The sequence below is a fragment of the Telmatherina bonti genome, assembly GCF_933228915.1.
Source record: "Telmatherina bonti genome assembly, chromosome: 7".
Classification (NCBI taxonomy): domain Eukaryota; kingdom Metazoa; phylum Chordata; class Actinopteri; order Atheriniformes; family Telmatherinidae; genus Telmatherina; species Telmatherina bonti.
This window is the reverse complement of record NC_136625.1, coordinates 34,226,382-34,245,411: the sequence shown is the minus strand read 5'-3', so window position 1 is coordinate 34,245,411 and position 19,030 is coordinate 34,226,382. Positions and strand designations below refer to the sequence as shown.

Genomic DNA, 19,030 nt, shown 5'->3' with positions numbered 1-19,030 from the left:
TGCTCTTTCTAACCTCATCTTCATAATGCCAAGGTTTTTCTGCTTCCTGTTGGAAAGCACAGTGTCTATCAGCACAACAAGGGCTGGTGTGTGTGAGGTTGGTCTCCGCAGAAAGCCGAGACGTGGGGTCACTACGGAAGAGTCTGAGTCGATATGTGTGTTAGTGTGTCAGAGTACACTCACCTGGAAGGCTCATCACTCTGGGTGGAAAGCAGCTCGGTCTGATGAGTCAGAGTTTGGTTTGGACGCCAGTAAGTCTTCAGCTGAGTTTCTTCCTCACATGTTGGTACGCTACATGCTTGTTCTGGGCAATTAATTGGACTTTTATCTAAATTACGATCTGGGTTTTCAACGATCATAAAACTAAAAGGGTGTGATTATTTTTCTCTCTGCAGTTTCCTCTCCTGCTGTCTTCAGCTGCTAATCGAGCGTCTCTGGCGTTGCAGCGCTGTGCTGTAAACTCCTCCCACAGCCGCTTTGCTTTCATTCAGATACTGTTGCCAACTTGACGACTTTCTCGCTAAATCTGGCGACTTTTTTGTTAGAAGCGACAAATCTAGCAACTTTTACTGGAGTTATTAGAGACTTTTCTGGTGTTTTGGCGAATGACTTGAAGGTACATATTGTTCTGCAGTTACTGTAAGGAAGAAGCAGCGGGAGCCTCTCCCGTCCTAAAGCACTCCCAGGCGGCCAGTCTCAGTCGGCTCCGGCTGCAGGTCGATGTAGAATAACTGCAGTAGGTTGTGGAAGTTCACCTAAACATAGTTTATACCATTGTCAGTGACAACTGGCTGCATTATTATTACAGAGTTAAACACTGTAATATCTCTTCGTTACGGGGCGTTACCATAGCAACGCGTTAACCAGCTGGTTCAGATCAGCCGTCTTTTAACAGGTGAATGAGAGAAACATGCTGTAGCCTGACAGCGGTTGTTTGGCATAAAATGTACATCGAGGCCAACATAAAATAGTTCCTATATAAGCAGTAAAGGCAGATTAAACTCGGAACTGTGCATTAGACGGTTATAATGCACAACACGGAGTTTAGAACACCACCACGCGCAGCGTTGTTTAAAAATACTGGATAATTGTGTTAAATAATCAAGATCTCAAATTTTTGTCATAATCGAGCAGCTGTTTTCAGCTGAGTTTCTTCCTCACATGTTGGTACGCTACATGCAGGATTGGTACTTTTAGGGTGTACAAGGGTATCTTGTACTTCATGTTGCCCCGCTGTACCAGGTACTCTTCTAATGACGAAGTTTAGTATGAATTTTACATGTTTGCTAAAGCAGTTCTTATCATTACGTTATTTTCCTGCTGGCAGATGTTGCTGGAATATCATCTGCAGAGGTTACAAGAAGTATTTAGACCTTTTGATTGGCAGAAAAAAACTGGAAGTGATTCTGATATGTCTTACTTCCCGACTCTGCGGATGTCACGATTATTTCATATCACTGTTTAATGCAAGGGTGGATTTAATTGTAAAGATCTTGTAGCGCCATCACTCTCCATGCTAAGGCTAAAAAATGTTGAGGATCACAATGATGAGCTGCTGCGGTGAAAACTGAATGTCTGCAGAAAGAAGCCTGGGAAGTCCAGGTAGAGGTCCTGTAGCATTTTCTATCTGTTTTGTCTGAGAGATGTTGTGTCGTCACTGTTTCACTGTTAGCTGCGTTTCCATACAGTTTCTCTGCAAAATAAAAGCGATATTTTCGAGTTTTGACAAACAACAATTGCGATTTGCAGCTGGTTCCATTGAACAGTGTTTAACGCATTAAAATCTCATTTGTGTGATGAGATTTTAATGCGTTAATACAAGGTAGCCACGTAGCGTTGTTTTGGCTTGTCTACTTGCTGTGGAGAATTTTCTACGGCTTTTTTAAAGCTTTTTTTCCCCCTCATTTTCTTTACATAATGCTCTGAAATTTTCTGTTTGCTCCGCACTGCGCCATATTGACTGGATCTAAGCTGGTCACGACCCGCCACATCACGTCCAGGGACACGTAAATGCGAGAAAAGTTTCCATTACACTTTTGCGATATGTTTTTATATCAAAACATCAGAAATCTCATGAGTGCGTAAAAACTTTTTAGTGATTTTTATAGACTTTTTTTTTTTTTTTTAATATACAGTAGGAGTTTCTATTTGTGTTTTTTTTAATTGCAATATTAGTTTTTGCACAATTTTAGGTGTAAAGGGAACACACCCAACATTTCTATAAACTATAGAAATAAATTAAACTGAGACCCTAAAAGTTTTTCATATTTATTGTGTTGTGGATCAGTTGTTGGGCTGTGACGATATGCTTTCGTCCTGATGCGACTCTGATTTTGTTTGGGTGCAGATTCGATCTGAATTACGATTCTCACTATTCTTCAATGTTGCTGATTTTTTTTGTAGACCACACGAAAAACAAAGAAGAAAAATGTACAAAACTTTTTTTGTGAGTCATTTTTTCTTGATTTCGATGAGGAAAAAACCACTCCGTTACCAGACCATCATTCTGTTGCTATAATGCCCAAAACGACAAGTTTTAAGATTAATAAAAAAAACAATAAAAATGACAAAAAATTTTCATCATGGATGATGGATTTGAAAAAAAAAAGATTTCTTTAAAAAAGAAAAATCTATTTTAAAATTGTTAAAGAAAAAATCCATATATTCAATTTTTATGATTCAATTTACCACCCCTAATCAATTGGCACAAAATAATCATAATATCATGATTATTTTCCCGTGCCAGGCTGTTTAACTAACAGCCCTAGTTGTGTCTTTATGCAGAGTTTCTCTGCCAGCTGTGTATTTACTAGGGGTGGGAAAATCGAATTGAAAAATCGGAAATCGGGATTTTTTTCTTCAAAATTTTAAAATAGATTTTTTGTTAAAAAAAAAAAAAAAAAGGATTTTTTTAAATAAACAAAATTAATGCACTATAAAATTTATCATTTTTACTATTTTTATTGAACTTTTTACTTGTGTTCTTGGGCATTATAGCAGCAAAATGGTGGTCTGGCTACTGTGTTGTTTTTTCCTCATTGAAATCAAGAAAAATGACGAGTAAAAAAAAAGTTTGACTTTTTTTTTTTTTTTGTTTTACAAAAATCAGCAATATTGGAGAGTTGTGAGAATCGCAAATTAAATCAAATTGGCACCCAAAAATCCGAATCGAATCAAATCGGGACAAAAGCATATCGTCACACCCCAAGTATTTACAGATGTCAACACTGGCAATAAGCAGTTCAAATCAATAAGCCTATTAATAATGAACGACCCCCTTATGGATGCTTGGACACACACACACACACACACACACACACACACACCCCCCCCCCCCCCCCCCCCCCCCCCGTTCCATCTCGGGGAACATTGTCTCCTCCTACTCGCCCCTGGGAGGCATGTCTCACCCATTTTAAACCTCTTTCCAGAAGTTTCAAGCTCAACTTTGTGCCCTGTCACCCACACACAACAGGCTATTTATACCTTTATTTTACATAAATCCCAGATAATTCCCCGACACATTTCAGGTGTTTTCTTTTTCAATTTAGGACAAAGCTACTTAGTTCAGACTGTGTGTTTTTGGAGTACGTATGTTTTGCTTGTGAGATAACGCAGCTTCCATGCTGATAAGACCGAGGGGCTCTTTTGACAGCTTGGCCGTATCAGACACTGAGCAGTGGTCTTTCCACGGTGCCCTTATTCTGCTGATAAGAGACCCGGCAGTGGGGAGTGGGGTGTGTCAGCCAGCTTTGCTTTTTGTCACATCATGACTCTTTTCTTTCCCAACGAAAGCTTCGGATAAACTCCTGTCATTTCCGTTTGGATGATGTTAAACCTGCCTCCCCCCCTCCCACATCTCCTCCCTGGCCTATAAGTCACTCAGAGTCTCTGTACTGGAGTTAGTCATGTGCTTTGTAGCGACTACCCCACCGATTGACTGGCAGACAGGACGTGGTGGTTGTTGGTGTGCAGATGAAGTGCTGAATGACGTTCCTCTGCTGCAGCGACAGCGGTATGCTGAGAAGAGGTGGAGGAAGCCGCAGAGTGAAACTTGGTGTCTCTCTTCAGAAGGCATTTTAGCTATGCTCATCTCCACCGCCGTTGCGTAATATTTTAGCGTTTTACTACCACGTAATCCACACAACAGAAGCACACCTTCGCTGTTAAAAGCTCCTGTAGAAACTAATAAATGTCTGTACATCACAGAGTGACCTTACATGTATTTAAACATGTTTACGGCACGTTTTAGGAGGCAGTAAAGTTTAGTCTTTACTGCTGGGAAGACCCGGCGCTTTGGTTGGCTGAGTCTTCAATTTGATTTGAGAATTTATTCAGACATGAAGGTAAAAATAAAGTTATATAGCAAAAATGTTGTAGTTCAAAAGGATTGGGAGGAAGCCAACGCTTCTTAGTACCCTGTGAGTAATAACAGATCATGCAGTCACCACATCCATCAGTGGCTTTCATTATGGTTTATAATAAATAACAAACACTCAGCAATGCCATTCAGACCTTCAAAGTAACTTTCTGCCCTGGTTGCAAAGTGTTTTTAATCGAGATGCTCTCCAGTTTTCACAGTTTAGACATTTGTAGTGTTACGCAGTGACATACAACGGTGGTTATTTAAAGGATTGTGAACAAGAACAAAATATGGGGAAATAGTTCTTTGTTTGATACGAATGTTAAGTGGAAATAATAAAACATCATGTCTTTGTAGGAACTGTAAGGGATAGCTTGATATGAATAAAAATCCTCATAAGGCTGTGCATCGTTTCCTCATTTAAATTATTTATTTATTTATTTATTTAGTCTTGTCCAGCATTTCAGCAGGCAAAAATGGATTTTCTAGATGCTGTATTCTGCTGGGCAAATTTACGTTGCCAAGGGAAGCATCGAAGATATAATTCTCTCCTTGGTATTCTGGATTTTAATTTTATTTTTCTATTTATTTTGTATAATTGTTTGTATTACAAAGTTTGTACTGCTGGACCGGAGAGGACAGAAGAGGGACAGAAAAAGAATTGAAAAGAAGAGAAAAAAGAAAACAACTTGTATAGAGAAAAAGAGAGAGAGAAAGAAAAAAAATTTAGATTTATGTATAATCTTTTTCAGGAGAATTATTGACTTTAACTTAAATTTGCTGAAAGGCGGCTTTCCTCTTTGTGCCACGTTTGTGGCTGCTGAACCAGCCAGAAACACACAGTTTTGTTTTTAAATACATGGCAGCCTCTGTGTGTCGCTTTGTTGACAACAGCTGATCAGTGTCTAAATAACTTGTCATGTGTTAGGTGTTATCTCTATCTAAATGTGAACAGAATGATGAACAGGGATGTTTTACGTACAAGCTAAAACATTAAGTTGGTTGAGTCATGGTTCAGACACTTGTTTCAGGATATTTGTGTCTGTGTGTGGTGAATCATCAGGATCTTGTGTAATAAATACTTGTACGTTCAAAAGTTTAGAGAAAGTCTAATGAAAGTTCAGCTGTAATAGTTATTCTACATGTTTGCCTCATTCTGACATCATGCAAAAAGCTGAATCTTCTTCACTTTTTCTGATTAACGTATATTTGAAAATAATAATCAATACATGTAATAATTTCTTACTCTTTGCAAACACCTCTGTCAATAATTACTTCTCTTCCTTATTCCTGTACTGTACAAGCACAATTTCCCCACATGTTGATTTGAATGTGTGGATATTTTTACCCCAGTCAGAAACTTTTCTTGGTGTGATTAACATGATCTGTGCTCTGTTTTTAACCAGACCATGAAGTTTCAGTCACTTTGAATGTAAAATCAGAGTTTGTATGTTCAACATGTCCAAGTTGAGGTATAATACTGACAGATCCTTTCTAGAATAATAACAACGTCTTTAGTTTTTTGCTATTTTTTCTTGTTTGTTGCCCCAGACCCACTATACAGTAACTTAAACCTGTAGTTTCTTCATAATTCAAATCAAATCAAAGTTAATTTGTATAGCACCTTTCATGCATAAAGTAACAAGAAGTGCTTTATATTTATTAAAACAAGTAAAACAATCACACATAATCATTCACACACATATACTGATCACACCCCCAATCCCATGTTGCATGGCAAAACTCTAAAGTAATCTTCTCTCTTTAACAAAAAATAAAATCAAAATAATAAAAAAAAAAACAAAAAAAACAAAAACATAATTAAACCAGTTATTTAAAAGAACCAAATAACTTATAGTGTTTTCACGGAACCATTTCTATGTGTTTAAGAAATTATGAAAAATATGATGAAAATGAATGAAAAGTCAAAGCAATACCCTTCGGGAGGATTGTGTCATATCAGTTAGTGACCGGTAAGAGTGTCATGATTGGGTATAAAAGGAACCTCTGCTAAAAGTTTGGTCTTTCCAGGCAAATGATGGTTTGTTGATCAATAATTTGTGCTGACCGTCAATAAATTCATGGAGCATGTTGAGTTATGTGGTAGGTGTAGAAAATTTCAGTGGTTTAATAGAGAGATATCCTAAATGTCCTCCCCATGCAGGTCCAATGCAGTGGTAAGGGAGTTTGATAGGCTGCTTTTCCTTTTATAAAGTGCATCTGTTCATTTGCTGTGCGTTTCCAAACATGGATGTAGTTTGTTAGTTTTTTCTGGTGCCTGGTAGCATTACATTTCTTGATTTTTCTTAATTTTCTTGACATTTTAGGTGTTCTTTCTGGCTTTCTTTGCTATTGTTGATCTTCTAGGTAGGACTTGAGGCGCTAAAGACAAGAAGTTTTATTCTCATCTAAATGTTCTTGTTCATTTGGCTTCGGCGCAGTGGAAAACTTGGATAACTTACGTGTCCCTGGATGTGATGTAGGGGGGGTCGTGACCATTTCATTTCTGGTAAAGATGGCGCCATGCCGAACAAGCAACGAATTTCAGAAATTTAGACAAGAAAATTAGGGAGAAAAGCTTCAAGAATCCATTGCAATTTCTCCGTAGCAAGTAGAAAACCCAAAGACAACGTTGCGTGCCTACTTTGCATAACCGCACTTTTCGTTAAATCTCTGAAGAGTAACAAGATTTTACAAGACTTAAGGCTAATGCGCTAAACACTGTTCAATGGAAACACGCAGTTGTTGTTTGTCGAAACTTACAAATATTGCTTTTATTTTCTGTAAAAATGTAATAAAAACACAGCTAATGATAACAGGCAAGAGTTAGCGTTCATGATAGTATGAGGATATATTTGTGCCCATGACGGGTAACTTTTATGGTTGTGAAGGTCAGTATTTGCACAGATAAAATTTAACAATTGGAAACAAATGTTGTCATTATGCTGACATCTGTTTCCAGACAGTAAGCAGTTATTTATTTATTTTAAATAATTTACCAGGTAAAATCAAATGACAACTTCTCATTTACAGTTATGAGCTGGCAAGAGGCCACTGCAAGCAAACCAGAGAAAACAAGACAAAAAGTACAAGCTACAAACATGAAGCTGAGCAATTTTCCAGGTGTTTAATGCAGGTAAATATCTCGGAAGCCATCGGCTGATGTTGATGATGGACACTTCCATCAATGGCCAGTCAGGAGAATCCAGGTGTAGACCCAACATTCACCTTAGAGCCACCATGAGGATCCAGAAGAAGTGAAGCCCAAGCTATTATATGATAGGAAGAGTGAATATTGAATGTAGTAAAACCTCCTGCACTTCCATGGAAACCAACAGGCTCTTCCAAACAAAGGCAGAGTAACAGGAGACACATTAGCAGAGTTTTTATGAACTTTTTACCACAAAACAACAAACTGAGGCATGATTTATGATCAAATTTTTTACTCTTTGTTACTCTGTGGATGCTAGCTCTCTGAGATTTTGTCCCACAGTGATGAGAGACACATCTTTATAATGAGGAGAGCCGCTGGTTTTACGTAACACCTGGTTCGCGTGGAGAAATTAGCAGAAGCTCTGAAGTGGACAGAGCTGTTTTCATGTTTTTCTGACATTCCTGTATAATTACTTTGGGTTTGAGTTGTTTCATTTAGATGCCTGTGCTTGGTAGAGGGTTTTAGCTGACTTTGTCCTCGTGATTTCGGTTTGATATGTTAGGATTGCTGCTTCCTACGGTGTGTACAACTCCGCACTGGACGAACTTTATGGTGCCCCCTGTACAGAAGAGAGGTTAAACAAATAAACAGTAAACTTATTGTGTCGCTTTTTAGAAAATCTCCCACCTTTATAGGAAATTGGAGGTTGCTCCTCTTCTGCAGGATCTTCTGCATGAATGTATTAGAAATGAAGTGTGGAAGTAATTGAGGAGGTTTGGTTTATTGTCCTCACGTAACAGGAGCTTATGTAAGATCACACTCATCAGAAGGGGGGGCAGGCCAGGGGGCTTGTTGCTGTCACTGAGGGGACCGCCTGGTGTGGCTGCCATGTTTCACCACAGACATTAGGAGGTTGTTGAAGGTGGAAGTGTGTGTGATCATGACGCAGAGAGGCAGAGTGTACTACAGGGTTTTTCCCTCGGTGACCTCTACTCTTAACTGCTGTATCCTGTTTTTAGTCCGCGTCCCTCGCTCTGCTCTCCACCTTCTATTCACTGGATATTCCTCAGCTCGCTCCCTGCTTCCGCACTGGGGCTCTCTGGTTGTATCATATGACATTTGGTTGGCACATTTTATCCACTATGCCTCGCTTGCGGTGAGAGTCAACCCTGTGGCCTCAGCTGTAATAAAAACTCCTCTGTCAGGTTGCTGCTGTGCTGCACTATTTCTTAACCCCCTCATAGATGGTTAATTGCATTGAACAGTAGTGTGTTACCACACAGCTTCATTAATCACTACCTGTTGGTGCGTTTTGCTGACACAAGTTATGTTCATCATCCTCTGCAATTCCATCTGTCAGCCTCGGAGCCATTTCAAGAAGAAAGATGTATTGTTCTGGTTTGACTGATCCTGCTAGTCTATATTTCTGTCATCTCTGCTTTAGTCATCGTGTACGCGGCAGGTAAAGAGGCCTGACATTGTTCTGACAAGAGGTAGACCGTCACCCACTCAGTCCAAGGTTTCACTGGCCTCTTTAACTGAGGATGTGCTGCACAGAGGTGGAGATAACCAGCGTATTCTGAGCTGAGCTTATCTTGTTTTTGGAAAGTGAAACTTGAGTGGCTCACTTTTATTTTATCAGCTGGGCAGAAAATGATAATATTCTCATTTTTATTTGCTTGTTTCTTACAGGCTTTGTTTGATGAATTAATTGAAAATGCAATGAAACCTTAACCGACGCTACAGGCTGTCATGACGTAAAGCTTCTGAAGTTCTTTGATTGATTTGTTGTATAGCCTAAGGTTGTTTCTGTTTCTTCTGCCAGTTACATCAGGCCTTGACATTTGTTTCTATAAGCACCTCATTCGTTTTATTTGCCAAGTTGCTAAACTCGTTCTTCTGAAGTAGAAAACAAGCTTCTTCTTTTATTTGAAAACTGGGATTTTGTGGCAGCCGTGGTAAATACAAAACATGCCATATGTATGACCATTTAAGCCCATGCTAAATTTAAGATTATTAACCCCTAAATGCCTCCATTTATGCACAATTATACAAAAATAAATTAAATATAAAAAAATAAATAAATAAATAAAAAAAAAGACAGATGACATAAAATACAATTGAATTTAAATAAATTAAAGGCGAATAAAAAAATATTAATATGTAATGACACTAAATAAATAAAAATAAATTCATTAGATTTTTTTTTAGCTGGACAAAATTGGTTGATAGTAATTTAGCATTAATGTGTCATGAAGTTAATGGTTATAAAAAATAATAATAATAATTTGGACCTGCCAAGAAATTTGATCATAAAACAAAAACAAAATTCTGTGCCTGAGAGGATTTTTTTTTCTCCCTCTTTTACTTAACCACAGCCACAACATAGGTTTAAACTTGTAATTTATGTAACTGATGAGTAACTAAAATGTCAGGGTTTTATGTGACAGCTATGTTTTAAAAACTGCTGTTTGACAAGTTAATTTAAGTTTAATGTTTGTTGTTAAGAAGGATACAAAGGAAGTAGTTGCAACTGGGTTATGATGATCATCGGGTGCATGATGAGGATTTTACTTTATTTAAACTTTTTAAGTCACTTTTCTTTTCGTATACATAGAAAAAAGGATGTTAAAACCTTAGAATGTAAAGAATGGCTTTATGTTTAGTTAAATATTGACAGTTGTATTTGCCATGGTTTGATACATCATAATGTACTATCAGAGTAGCTCATACCGTCAGCACTTCATTTTATCATTAATTTGTTGCGTGTCCCACTTTTCTTGACCCTTTTAGGTATTTTGGGGTCACAGAGATCTGTCCAAATTTCTGAATATCCTTTTATATTAAATAGTATAATTGAACATAGTATGTTAATATGTTGGGACAAAGTTCTTCTTTCTTTAGAACTTCTTCATAATTAATAGAAAAGTTAACGTACAGAAAGTAAATTGACATTTTTAACCAGTTTATCCACATCCAAATCTCAAATCACGCAAGTTTTCATGTTGTATTTATGGGATTAAAGGTACTTTATTTGCTAGCACCAACTTCTGTTTGTGGGTACCACTGCTTACATGTCCCTCCACCTCTTTTGTTTACACAATCATGATGCAGTTGCTCCAAGTCGTTCCTGTGCTCCATCCTGGAATCTAAATGGTTTTGACCTACTTCTGCTCTATGATGGGAACCCAACACCCAACAAGCATGAACACTAAGAGCTTTCATTACCCTTTTTTTTAGCCTCTCCCTCTTTCTTTAGTATCCTCTCTGTCCCAGTTACCTCACCATCCATTGGCAAACCCCTCTTTAGTTGTGAAATCCATCAGCATCCTTTTGGACGCATCAAAATGTAGGTAGAGGAGGAAAGAAAGGCTCTGAGATAGAAAGGTAGCAGCCCACATCTACAAGTCGCAGCAGTTGTGATATTCATGTGTCAGTACTGGAACTCAGTTTGTTTCTGCTTAGGTGAATAAGAGCCACTGTTTCCTTTCATCTCACCTTTTAGTCTTTACCTCTTTGTCTCCTTCATGTTTCCTTGCACCTCTTTTCCAAGACGAGCCAAATTTCCAACCTTGTTTGATAGATTTTTCTAGGATCTGTAAGTTAGCAAGGTGCTTTGTAACTGAACCTGTGGATAGGGACATACAGTGGTCGCTTGTTTGTTGGTTACAGTTACGTTCTGAAAACACCCCGCGAAAAATGATTATTTTTTTCACAATTCAAATGCATGTTAAGGCTTAATTATTGCTCTTTGGGAAAAGTCTATAAAGACTTGATTATGAACATTTTCAACATTCTCACAAACTTTATAACCTACATAAATTTAACTATTGCTGATTGAATTGTAGCTGATCGCTACAGTAAAACTTGGACATAAAATGGTTGAAATAGGATTTACATAATGTTCCATGCTACATTAGAAAAAAAATTAGACTGCAGAAGATGAACCTTCGTACCACTATACAAAACTTTAATCTCCGTATTTGTAAGTGCACCAAGTACAGGTACAAGTCTAATCAACAGGTATGGATTCATTATAAAAATCAGAAGAGATAAGTCTCAAAACACGTGTTAAAATACGTTTTAGAAGTCAGAAAATGTCTGTTTTACAAGAAGTGGTGCAGTTTTACACAACTACTTAGGAACCAACCAGATTTCTCTCATTTCCAACCAGTCACAGAAAGACTTGACGGTAGCCTGCACAACCAACATAACTCCCAAGAGGAAGTTGGTTTATAGATAAATAAAACATTTAAGTTGGTAGAATTTGTTAATGGTTCTGACATGGTTTCCATCTCCAGAAAGAAACTTTGAGTTTCGATAAACCAACTTGACTTTAGAGAGCATCCGGCCTTGGTCAGACAGGCATAGCGGTACTTTTCAAAGCGACCCTAAAGTTTAGTAATGGTTACAGAGGACATCCACTCTTTTTCCAATTAGGTAGGAAGTCTTGTAGAACAGACTTGGATTTCCTGACTTGTTGTTACACTTGCAAATATAATCATAAAAGTTACTGAATGTGGTCGAGATACTTGCGTCCTTATCCAGGCTCCATATTTGGAAGGGTGTCATGCTGTGGCCAGATGTGTGACATCAACCAGCAAAAATGGCAAAAGGCTATTTCTGTCTGCTGCCAGGTCATACATTTGGTTTGGGGAAGAATCTGGCAAAGCATGTACATATACAACCACTGTTTTTCCAGGTCGGTTCATGTTTGTTTGAGCCGGAGGTGTAGAAGAAGATGAAGAAAAAGGAAGGGGATTTTTCTTGTGTTTGCATATCTGGCAGGTTACGTTTCCCTAATTCGTCGTACTTGAGGCTCATGGAGGAGCCTGCACTTTTAAACTGCTTCACAAAGAGGCGCTTTCATAAAAAGATATTGACATGTTGCATTTTAGACTCACAAAGAGAGCCATTGAGAGGCAAGTGATCGCTACTTGAAAACAGGGAATGATGACTCGGGTTCCTGGCTCGTTCACGAAGAGGACTTGAAGTCATCTGATTCGGTTGATTTCAGCAGGCGGCAGACTCTCAGAGAGCTCTGAGCTTCAGCCGAGAGAAAGAGGGGCTTTCTGTGAAAGGTGTGCGCCTGCCACACGTGTGCATGTGTGGAGTGTTTTCTTGCAGCAATGCCCACAAAATAATATTAAGCAGAGCCGTAGAAGAGAGCGAGAGAGTGTTTAGTCATGAGGTAATGTGACAAAGGCAGTTTGTGCCAGAGATTTCAAGGAAAAGAGCCTTGGCTGCTATGATATTCACACATATGCTGTAAATCAACTCTTCATTCCTTTCTGCTCTGTGTGTGTGTATGTACATACATACACTCCATTTTAGTGTAATTCAAGTTTATGTGACTGTTGAAGAGACTCAGTTGGTTTTGTAATTCATCGTGTGTTGGGTCAGCATGGTGGGGGATATTTCCTTTCCCACCCACAACATGCATCCCTTGGCAAAGAACAGCTTGTAGCTCAAACAGGAGGTTAAATTCATCAATTTGGGGATGTTTTCTTTCATCTTTAAACAAAGGATCTGATTAGAGCTGTAAAATCCCTCAAAAATTCACAAACCTGAAAACTATTTTGTGTTTAAAGTAGTTTTAATATACAAAACTGGATTCCAGCAGGTTCTCAACCAATTTCACCAGTTTTGGGACTGGGTGTTTAGTTTTATTCTTATTTTAATATGACGTGGGTAACTGGTACGTTCTGTACTGTTGATAAGTGGCCCCAAGGAGGAGGCCTTTAAAGTTTACAAAGCTTCCCACTGTCGCCAGTGTGCTTGCTCAGGATGGGAGATTGAGTTGGACTCAACTCAATCTGTTGGTTTCCTTATATAGGCTGTTATGAATTGGCCGTCATTATGTTTTCCCCTCTGTCTGTAAAGCGTCTTGAGATGGCATTGCCGTGATTTGACGCTATATAAATAAAGTTGAATTGAATTGAATTGAATTTCACTAACTCTGACATTCCTATGTCAAAATCCTCACTTTTCCAATTCTGTTTTCCTTCCTGTAAAAGAAAAAAAAAAACCATTCATCTTGAATTTAAAGTAGTTTTTAGGAAATATTTTAGTTTTAGAAATCAAATCTGAATCTGTTTTCACTGTTTCAGCTCTTCACTGTCTCTGTCTCTTCTCTTTTCCTTCGGGTGTGGTTGACACAGGAACCCCTCCACGGCTTTCTACCAGGCCTTCCAGTCTGGAAGCAGATTAAGAGACTCAAAGGCCCACAGTGATAGGTACAGTACTCTGCTGGATTGGACCAGGCAGGCCTTCAAGAGTGTAACATTGTGTGTGTGCAGTGTTGAGCAGCAGCGAGCTTTGCTTTTCATACATGCATGAGTTGAGTTTGGAAACGGAGCCTGGCAGCAAGCGCAGGATTGGCCAATAGACTTCTCAACAACATCTCTGTCTCTTTCTCTCTCTCTCTTCCTGTAACTTTTCCTGTCTCTCTGGTGTTTTCTGAAATATATAAATACTACTAGGTGTTTACTTTGATAAGTTTGGCTGCCACTTCTTAAGTTGTTACAGTGGGTTTCAGAGGCGAACGGTAGGGAAAACAACACAAGCAGCAGGATAGTTAATCAGATTATGGATCTGTTTAACCAGTCTTGTAAGTAAATAGTTTGACAAGCATCTTGAAAATGCATTTGCGCAATTTGTGTGTTTTATTAAAAAAAAAAAAAAGAAAAAAAAAAGCAGACTGTGCCCCAATCTGAATGAAGGAGGGAACATTACCTGCAACCTTATCTGAAGGTGGAGGCTGAATATCAGAAAAGACATCTAAAACTAGAGGTCTTTTTTCAGTCCAAAAAGAGGGAGAGTGGAAATAAGTTTAACAATCGATTCGGTGGATACACACATTTTGCCACCGTTTGGGTGCTCTTTACACCACAACACCGAGAGTTTGGTTGCGTTCTGGCCTCTCGTTGACATGGTAACAACGTTTTGGTTGAATTAAACCGGAAAGATTTGACAACAGCTTCCAGAGTGAAATTTTCTTGCAACGCGAGGCGAGTCCCGTCATTGTAGACTGGAATCTGAATCTTTTGCGTCATCTTGAACTCGTACGTTCAGACCCTGTTCAATAGGGCCGTGAAAAAATGCTTTCATCCTAATTTGATTCGATTCCGATTTGTTTTGGGTGCTGATTTGATTTAAATTGCGATTTTCACAATGTTTTAATATTGCTGATTTATGTAGACCAAAAACAAAAAAAAGTACAAAACTTTTTTAGCTCGTCATTTTCCTTCATTTCAATTAGGGAAAAAAAAACAACACAGTAGTCAGACCACGATTCTGACAAGTAAAAAGAGCATGGATTATTTGTATTTATATGAAAAAAAAATTTATTTATTTTTTTTTTTAAACAAAAGATGATTTTAAAATTGTGAAGCAAAAAAATCCCAATGTTTCTATTTATTTATTTCTTTATTCGCTTTCCCACCCCTACTGTTAAACCAGCAACAATGGCGGACCTCCGTCTCATATTTGTGCTGCTGCATCTTCTTAATTTATTTGGTCCGCTGAAGCAAATCTTGTTTCTGGCAGAGCATTTACACCGTTAGCAAAGACGTGTAGATTATATGCGCCAGATAACTAGCGGTTGACACTGGTCTTATGAAGATGCAGTGCAAACTTCTGTGTGTCGTAACAAAGTTATATTAATATATTAACAAGTTCTTCTTTCAGAGGAGGTTAAAGTAGAAGATTTTGTTGAAACAAGACCTTCCCTTGTTTGAAGGACAAAACCATTAATATGTTATGAAAAAAAGACATAATGAACTTTTTTGAGTTGCAAAGTTTCACTGCCCAATAGAGGTCTGGCATGCACACTACATCGTTTCTGCTCCAATTTGCACCTGCATGGAGGCGAAGGTCATGGCTCTCTTGTGTAAATGCTTTTTTAAAATCTCAGATAAGCAAAGTAAAAAGTTCTGTGTTTTGCATGGAAGCATGGTGTAAACAGAGCCTTGGATCCAAGATTTGGGATGATATCACTATATAGCTTAATGCAGTTGCTTCCATTCAGATCAAATCACAAAAAAGCAACTAAAATATACAAATCTGTTTTGTTTTCCCTGAGCTCAATCAGCCATCTACATGAACTACACTGTTAAAACACTGTTTAACAGACTGCACCTCATTCTACTGAGGGGTAAAATGTTCAGGTCATGCAGAAGAAAAATGAAGGAATAAATGTTTTCTGTGGACATTAAAACAGAATATGATGTAAACTTAAGTCTTATTTAGAACAGCTAAACGGCAAAAATTCATGTTTTTTTTGTTTTTTTTTAGTAATTACAAACAATAAGCAAGGTATTTCAGTGTGACAGATTAATCTGTGGAGTTAGTTTAGTTTTTTTTTTTTTTTCGCATTAACACATAAACAACAAAGCAGTGAACTGAATCCACCAAAAAGCACCTTTTCCTCCTGATTTAGGAAGATTCTGACATTTCTAAAACTTTACATGCAGAGACCACAGGATGATTCATTTGATATATCACACATTTAACTAGCCGGCCGTCTGACATTTCTGGTCCACCCTCCATAGCAGTTGAGGGCGGTAATGCACCAAATCACAGGTTTCGAACATTTTGATCATTACAACAAAGAAAACCGAAGCAAATCTACATTCACTGTATTAATATAGACAGAAGTAGTATCTCCCCACCAGTACATAAGGTTTACTTAGCTGAGATGTGTTGGGTCAATTACTTTGTATGAAGGCAGAGATATTGTTTTGGGGGAAAAAAAAACCAAAAAAAACTGCAATATTAGGAAAACGTACAATGTGAGATATTGTTCAATATTACAATGATATGAGGGTCGGGTTATATGGCCAAAAGTAAAACCTGCAATTATTTATCTGCCGCCCATGTTGACAAACATCAAACCTAAAACAGAAAAATTAAACTTACAACTCAAATTCCCAAGAAGTTGGAACATTTTTCTAACATAAATAAAAACATGTTGTGATTTGCAAATCAGTTGAATACACTACAAAAACAACATATTTAATGTTCAAACTGATAAACTTTATTGTTGTTTTGGCAAATATTCACTTATTTTAAAGTGGATGTCTGCAACATGTTCCAAAAAAGAAGAAAGAGAATCCATCCATCCATATTTGATCTGATCAAAGATCTGATCAAAGATGGATGGATGGATTTATATTTTGTCTGCACATATAATCTGATAAAACTTTATATCAGCATCCTGACCGATAATCAAACATGTTTTGTGACCTACTGGACTCTGTTGTGGTTTTGTCTCCTTGTTAAGAGATTTCCAGTTGAATCTGGTTAGTGGAAGGAAACAAGGCCAATTCTGAAGTAATACTACGAAACTGTAAAGCTTTTACTTCAGCTTTAAAGTGCATCCCATGGACCAGAGTCCGGACCAGAGTCCGGACCAGAGTCCGGACCAGAGTCCGGACCAGAGTCCGGACCAGAGTCCAGACCAGAGTCCAGACCATGTTGTCTGTAACAGGATACAAGTAACCAGATTTTTGGGCAATCTCTCCCAATGCAAAACTGAGAAATGACAGTGTGTCTGTGTGGATGGTGAGGGATAGTCCTCAAAAGACCTCAGCAGTTCACAAAACCACTTAAAACCATATTTGTAATGATATCTGAATAACAGCGCATAAAACCGCATTTTGGGCTTTATGACTATAATTCTAGTCGGTTTGCTTGGAAAATCCACTTCGTTTGGGGTGTGGTCAATATGCAAACTAGTTCTGATTCGAATCAAAGAAGTGGACTCAGACTACTACCGACATAGGTCCCGGTCCATTTCACGCGCACCAAAAGCTGGAGCAGATTATGAAACAGAGGGCATCAATGTGTTTAACACAACAATGCATATGCGGTTTTAGGTCGGACATGGTTCCATTAGAGTTCTGATGCAGATCCATGTTTAGCTGTCAGAGTACTAGAAGCCAAAGTTGTTCCAACAGATGAATGAGTTTTCTTCTGCGTTGTGTCTCATCTTGTTCTTCTCCCTCCGTCTGCGTTAATATCGCACCCCCCAGCTGAACAGAGTCCCAAACCAGACCGAGTCTGGCGGACTATCCTGGTGTGAATCCACAGCTGACACACCATCACCAGCCGCTCAGGAACTGCATGCACAGACACACACTCAGCATTAAGTCACTTTTCTGATTTAATAGCTTTGTTTTGGATACAGACAAGCCAACAACACCTTGACAGCGTTAGATAAAGTTAGATATGAGTCCTGTGGATTGTTTTCGCTCTGGAAAAAAAGGGAGCAACACTGTTAAGAGGGCCCAGTTGTATTACAGGTCTTGAGCTTTACTTCTTTCTGAGTGCTGGTGTTGTGGATACACTGTTCAGCCAAGGCTGCTCTCGTTTCCATGGGAGCGAGGATAACTAAGGATTTGTTTGAGACTGTGTTAGGTCGATCTTGGCATTAGACTGTAGTGTGATTGACCCGTAATCGTCCAGTTTTATTCGGGTTAGTTTGGGTTTATTCCTGAGCAGAGCAGATGAAGTCATGGAGGAGGTAGTGAAAGTGAAATGCCAAACAAGAACCCCAGCTTAAAATGTCATGCAAAGGCTTTTTTTGTTTGTTTGTTTTTTTTTTTTATTCAGAAGGTTGTTTTCCTTTGACATAAATAGTTATCTTGTTGACACACCTTCATAAAAACCAGACCCCATAGACCACAGACCACTGTGTAACAGCGTCAGTTGAGGTTATTTTTATTTATTTATAAAGGAAAAGTTACCTAAATTATACGTCTAGATCAAATGTGAGAAAAATTAGTAAGATGCAATGCATAAGAAAGCCACGTGGGCATGAAAACCCTTTTAGACATCTTCTTGGCACACTTTATCAGTGTTGTACCTCCTTTTTTCCCCAAAAATATCTTACTTTTATTATTTATTTTGTCATTTTCCATCAATATTTTCTTAAAACAGTAAATTTGGAGCTGCCCATTCAGCATCATCTTTAGACCTTCTGACTTGGATCAGTTGGCATGAACCAACAAAAAATGTTTGTTACAGAGAAACTGTTTCAGGAACCGAGGCCTTTTAGGATGTTTGTACCTCATTCTCACTGCAGGAACCGGGGTCAAAACCCAGTTCCAGAGGACACATTTAAAAGCCGTTTCATGCTCTGCCAGTATAAACCAGTTTGTTATTGCTCTCAAGAAGATAAAAATAAAACCTTGTTTTGTTTTAGTAGCCATGCTCATACAGAAAATCCCAGCAGAGTCGCAGGTCAGAGCGAGTGTTTAGTCTGGGAGCTTAGTTAGAATTTGAAGTGGATGTAATTAATGTGGAACATTTTCATTTCTGCTTTTCTCCTGGTGTGAAAGATTCACCAACGTTGATTTGATGCTTTTAATCAACAGCCAATCGACGCATTGAGAAAATATGAAAATCTGTACAACATAGCTGGTATATAAAGACATGGGCGAGCCATTGGCCAAACGCTGCTCTGCCACAGGTGGAAACTCTTCTGAAATACAGAAGAACTGCACCAAATCAAA

At 38.3% G+C, this 19,030-nt stretch overlaps 1 protein-coding gene across 2 annotated transcripts in view; it reads left to right on the top strand.

The window, feature by feature from the left end:
* Positions 1-19,030, top strand: part of LOC306758146 (TSC22 domain family protein 2-like) — a 40,197-nt gene that overhangs the window by 3,867 nt on the left and 17,300 nt on the right. The window contains exon 2 of one of the 2 annotated variants that reach the window (XM_079243364.1): positions 13,676-13,750. The exons of the other annotated variant lie outside the window; for it this stretch is intronic. Coding sequence (XP_079099490.1) covers positions 13,676-13,750 — 75 coding nt within the window. The remainder of the gene's footprint in view (positions 1-13,675; positions 13,751-19,030) is intronic. 2 annotated transcript variants of the gene reach the window in all.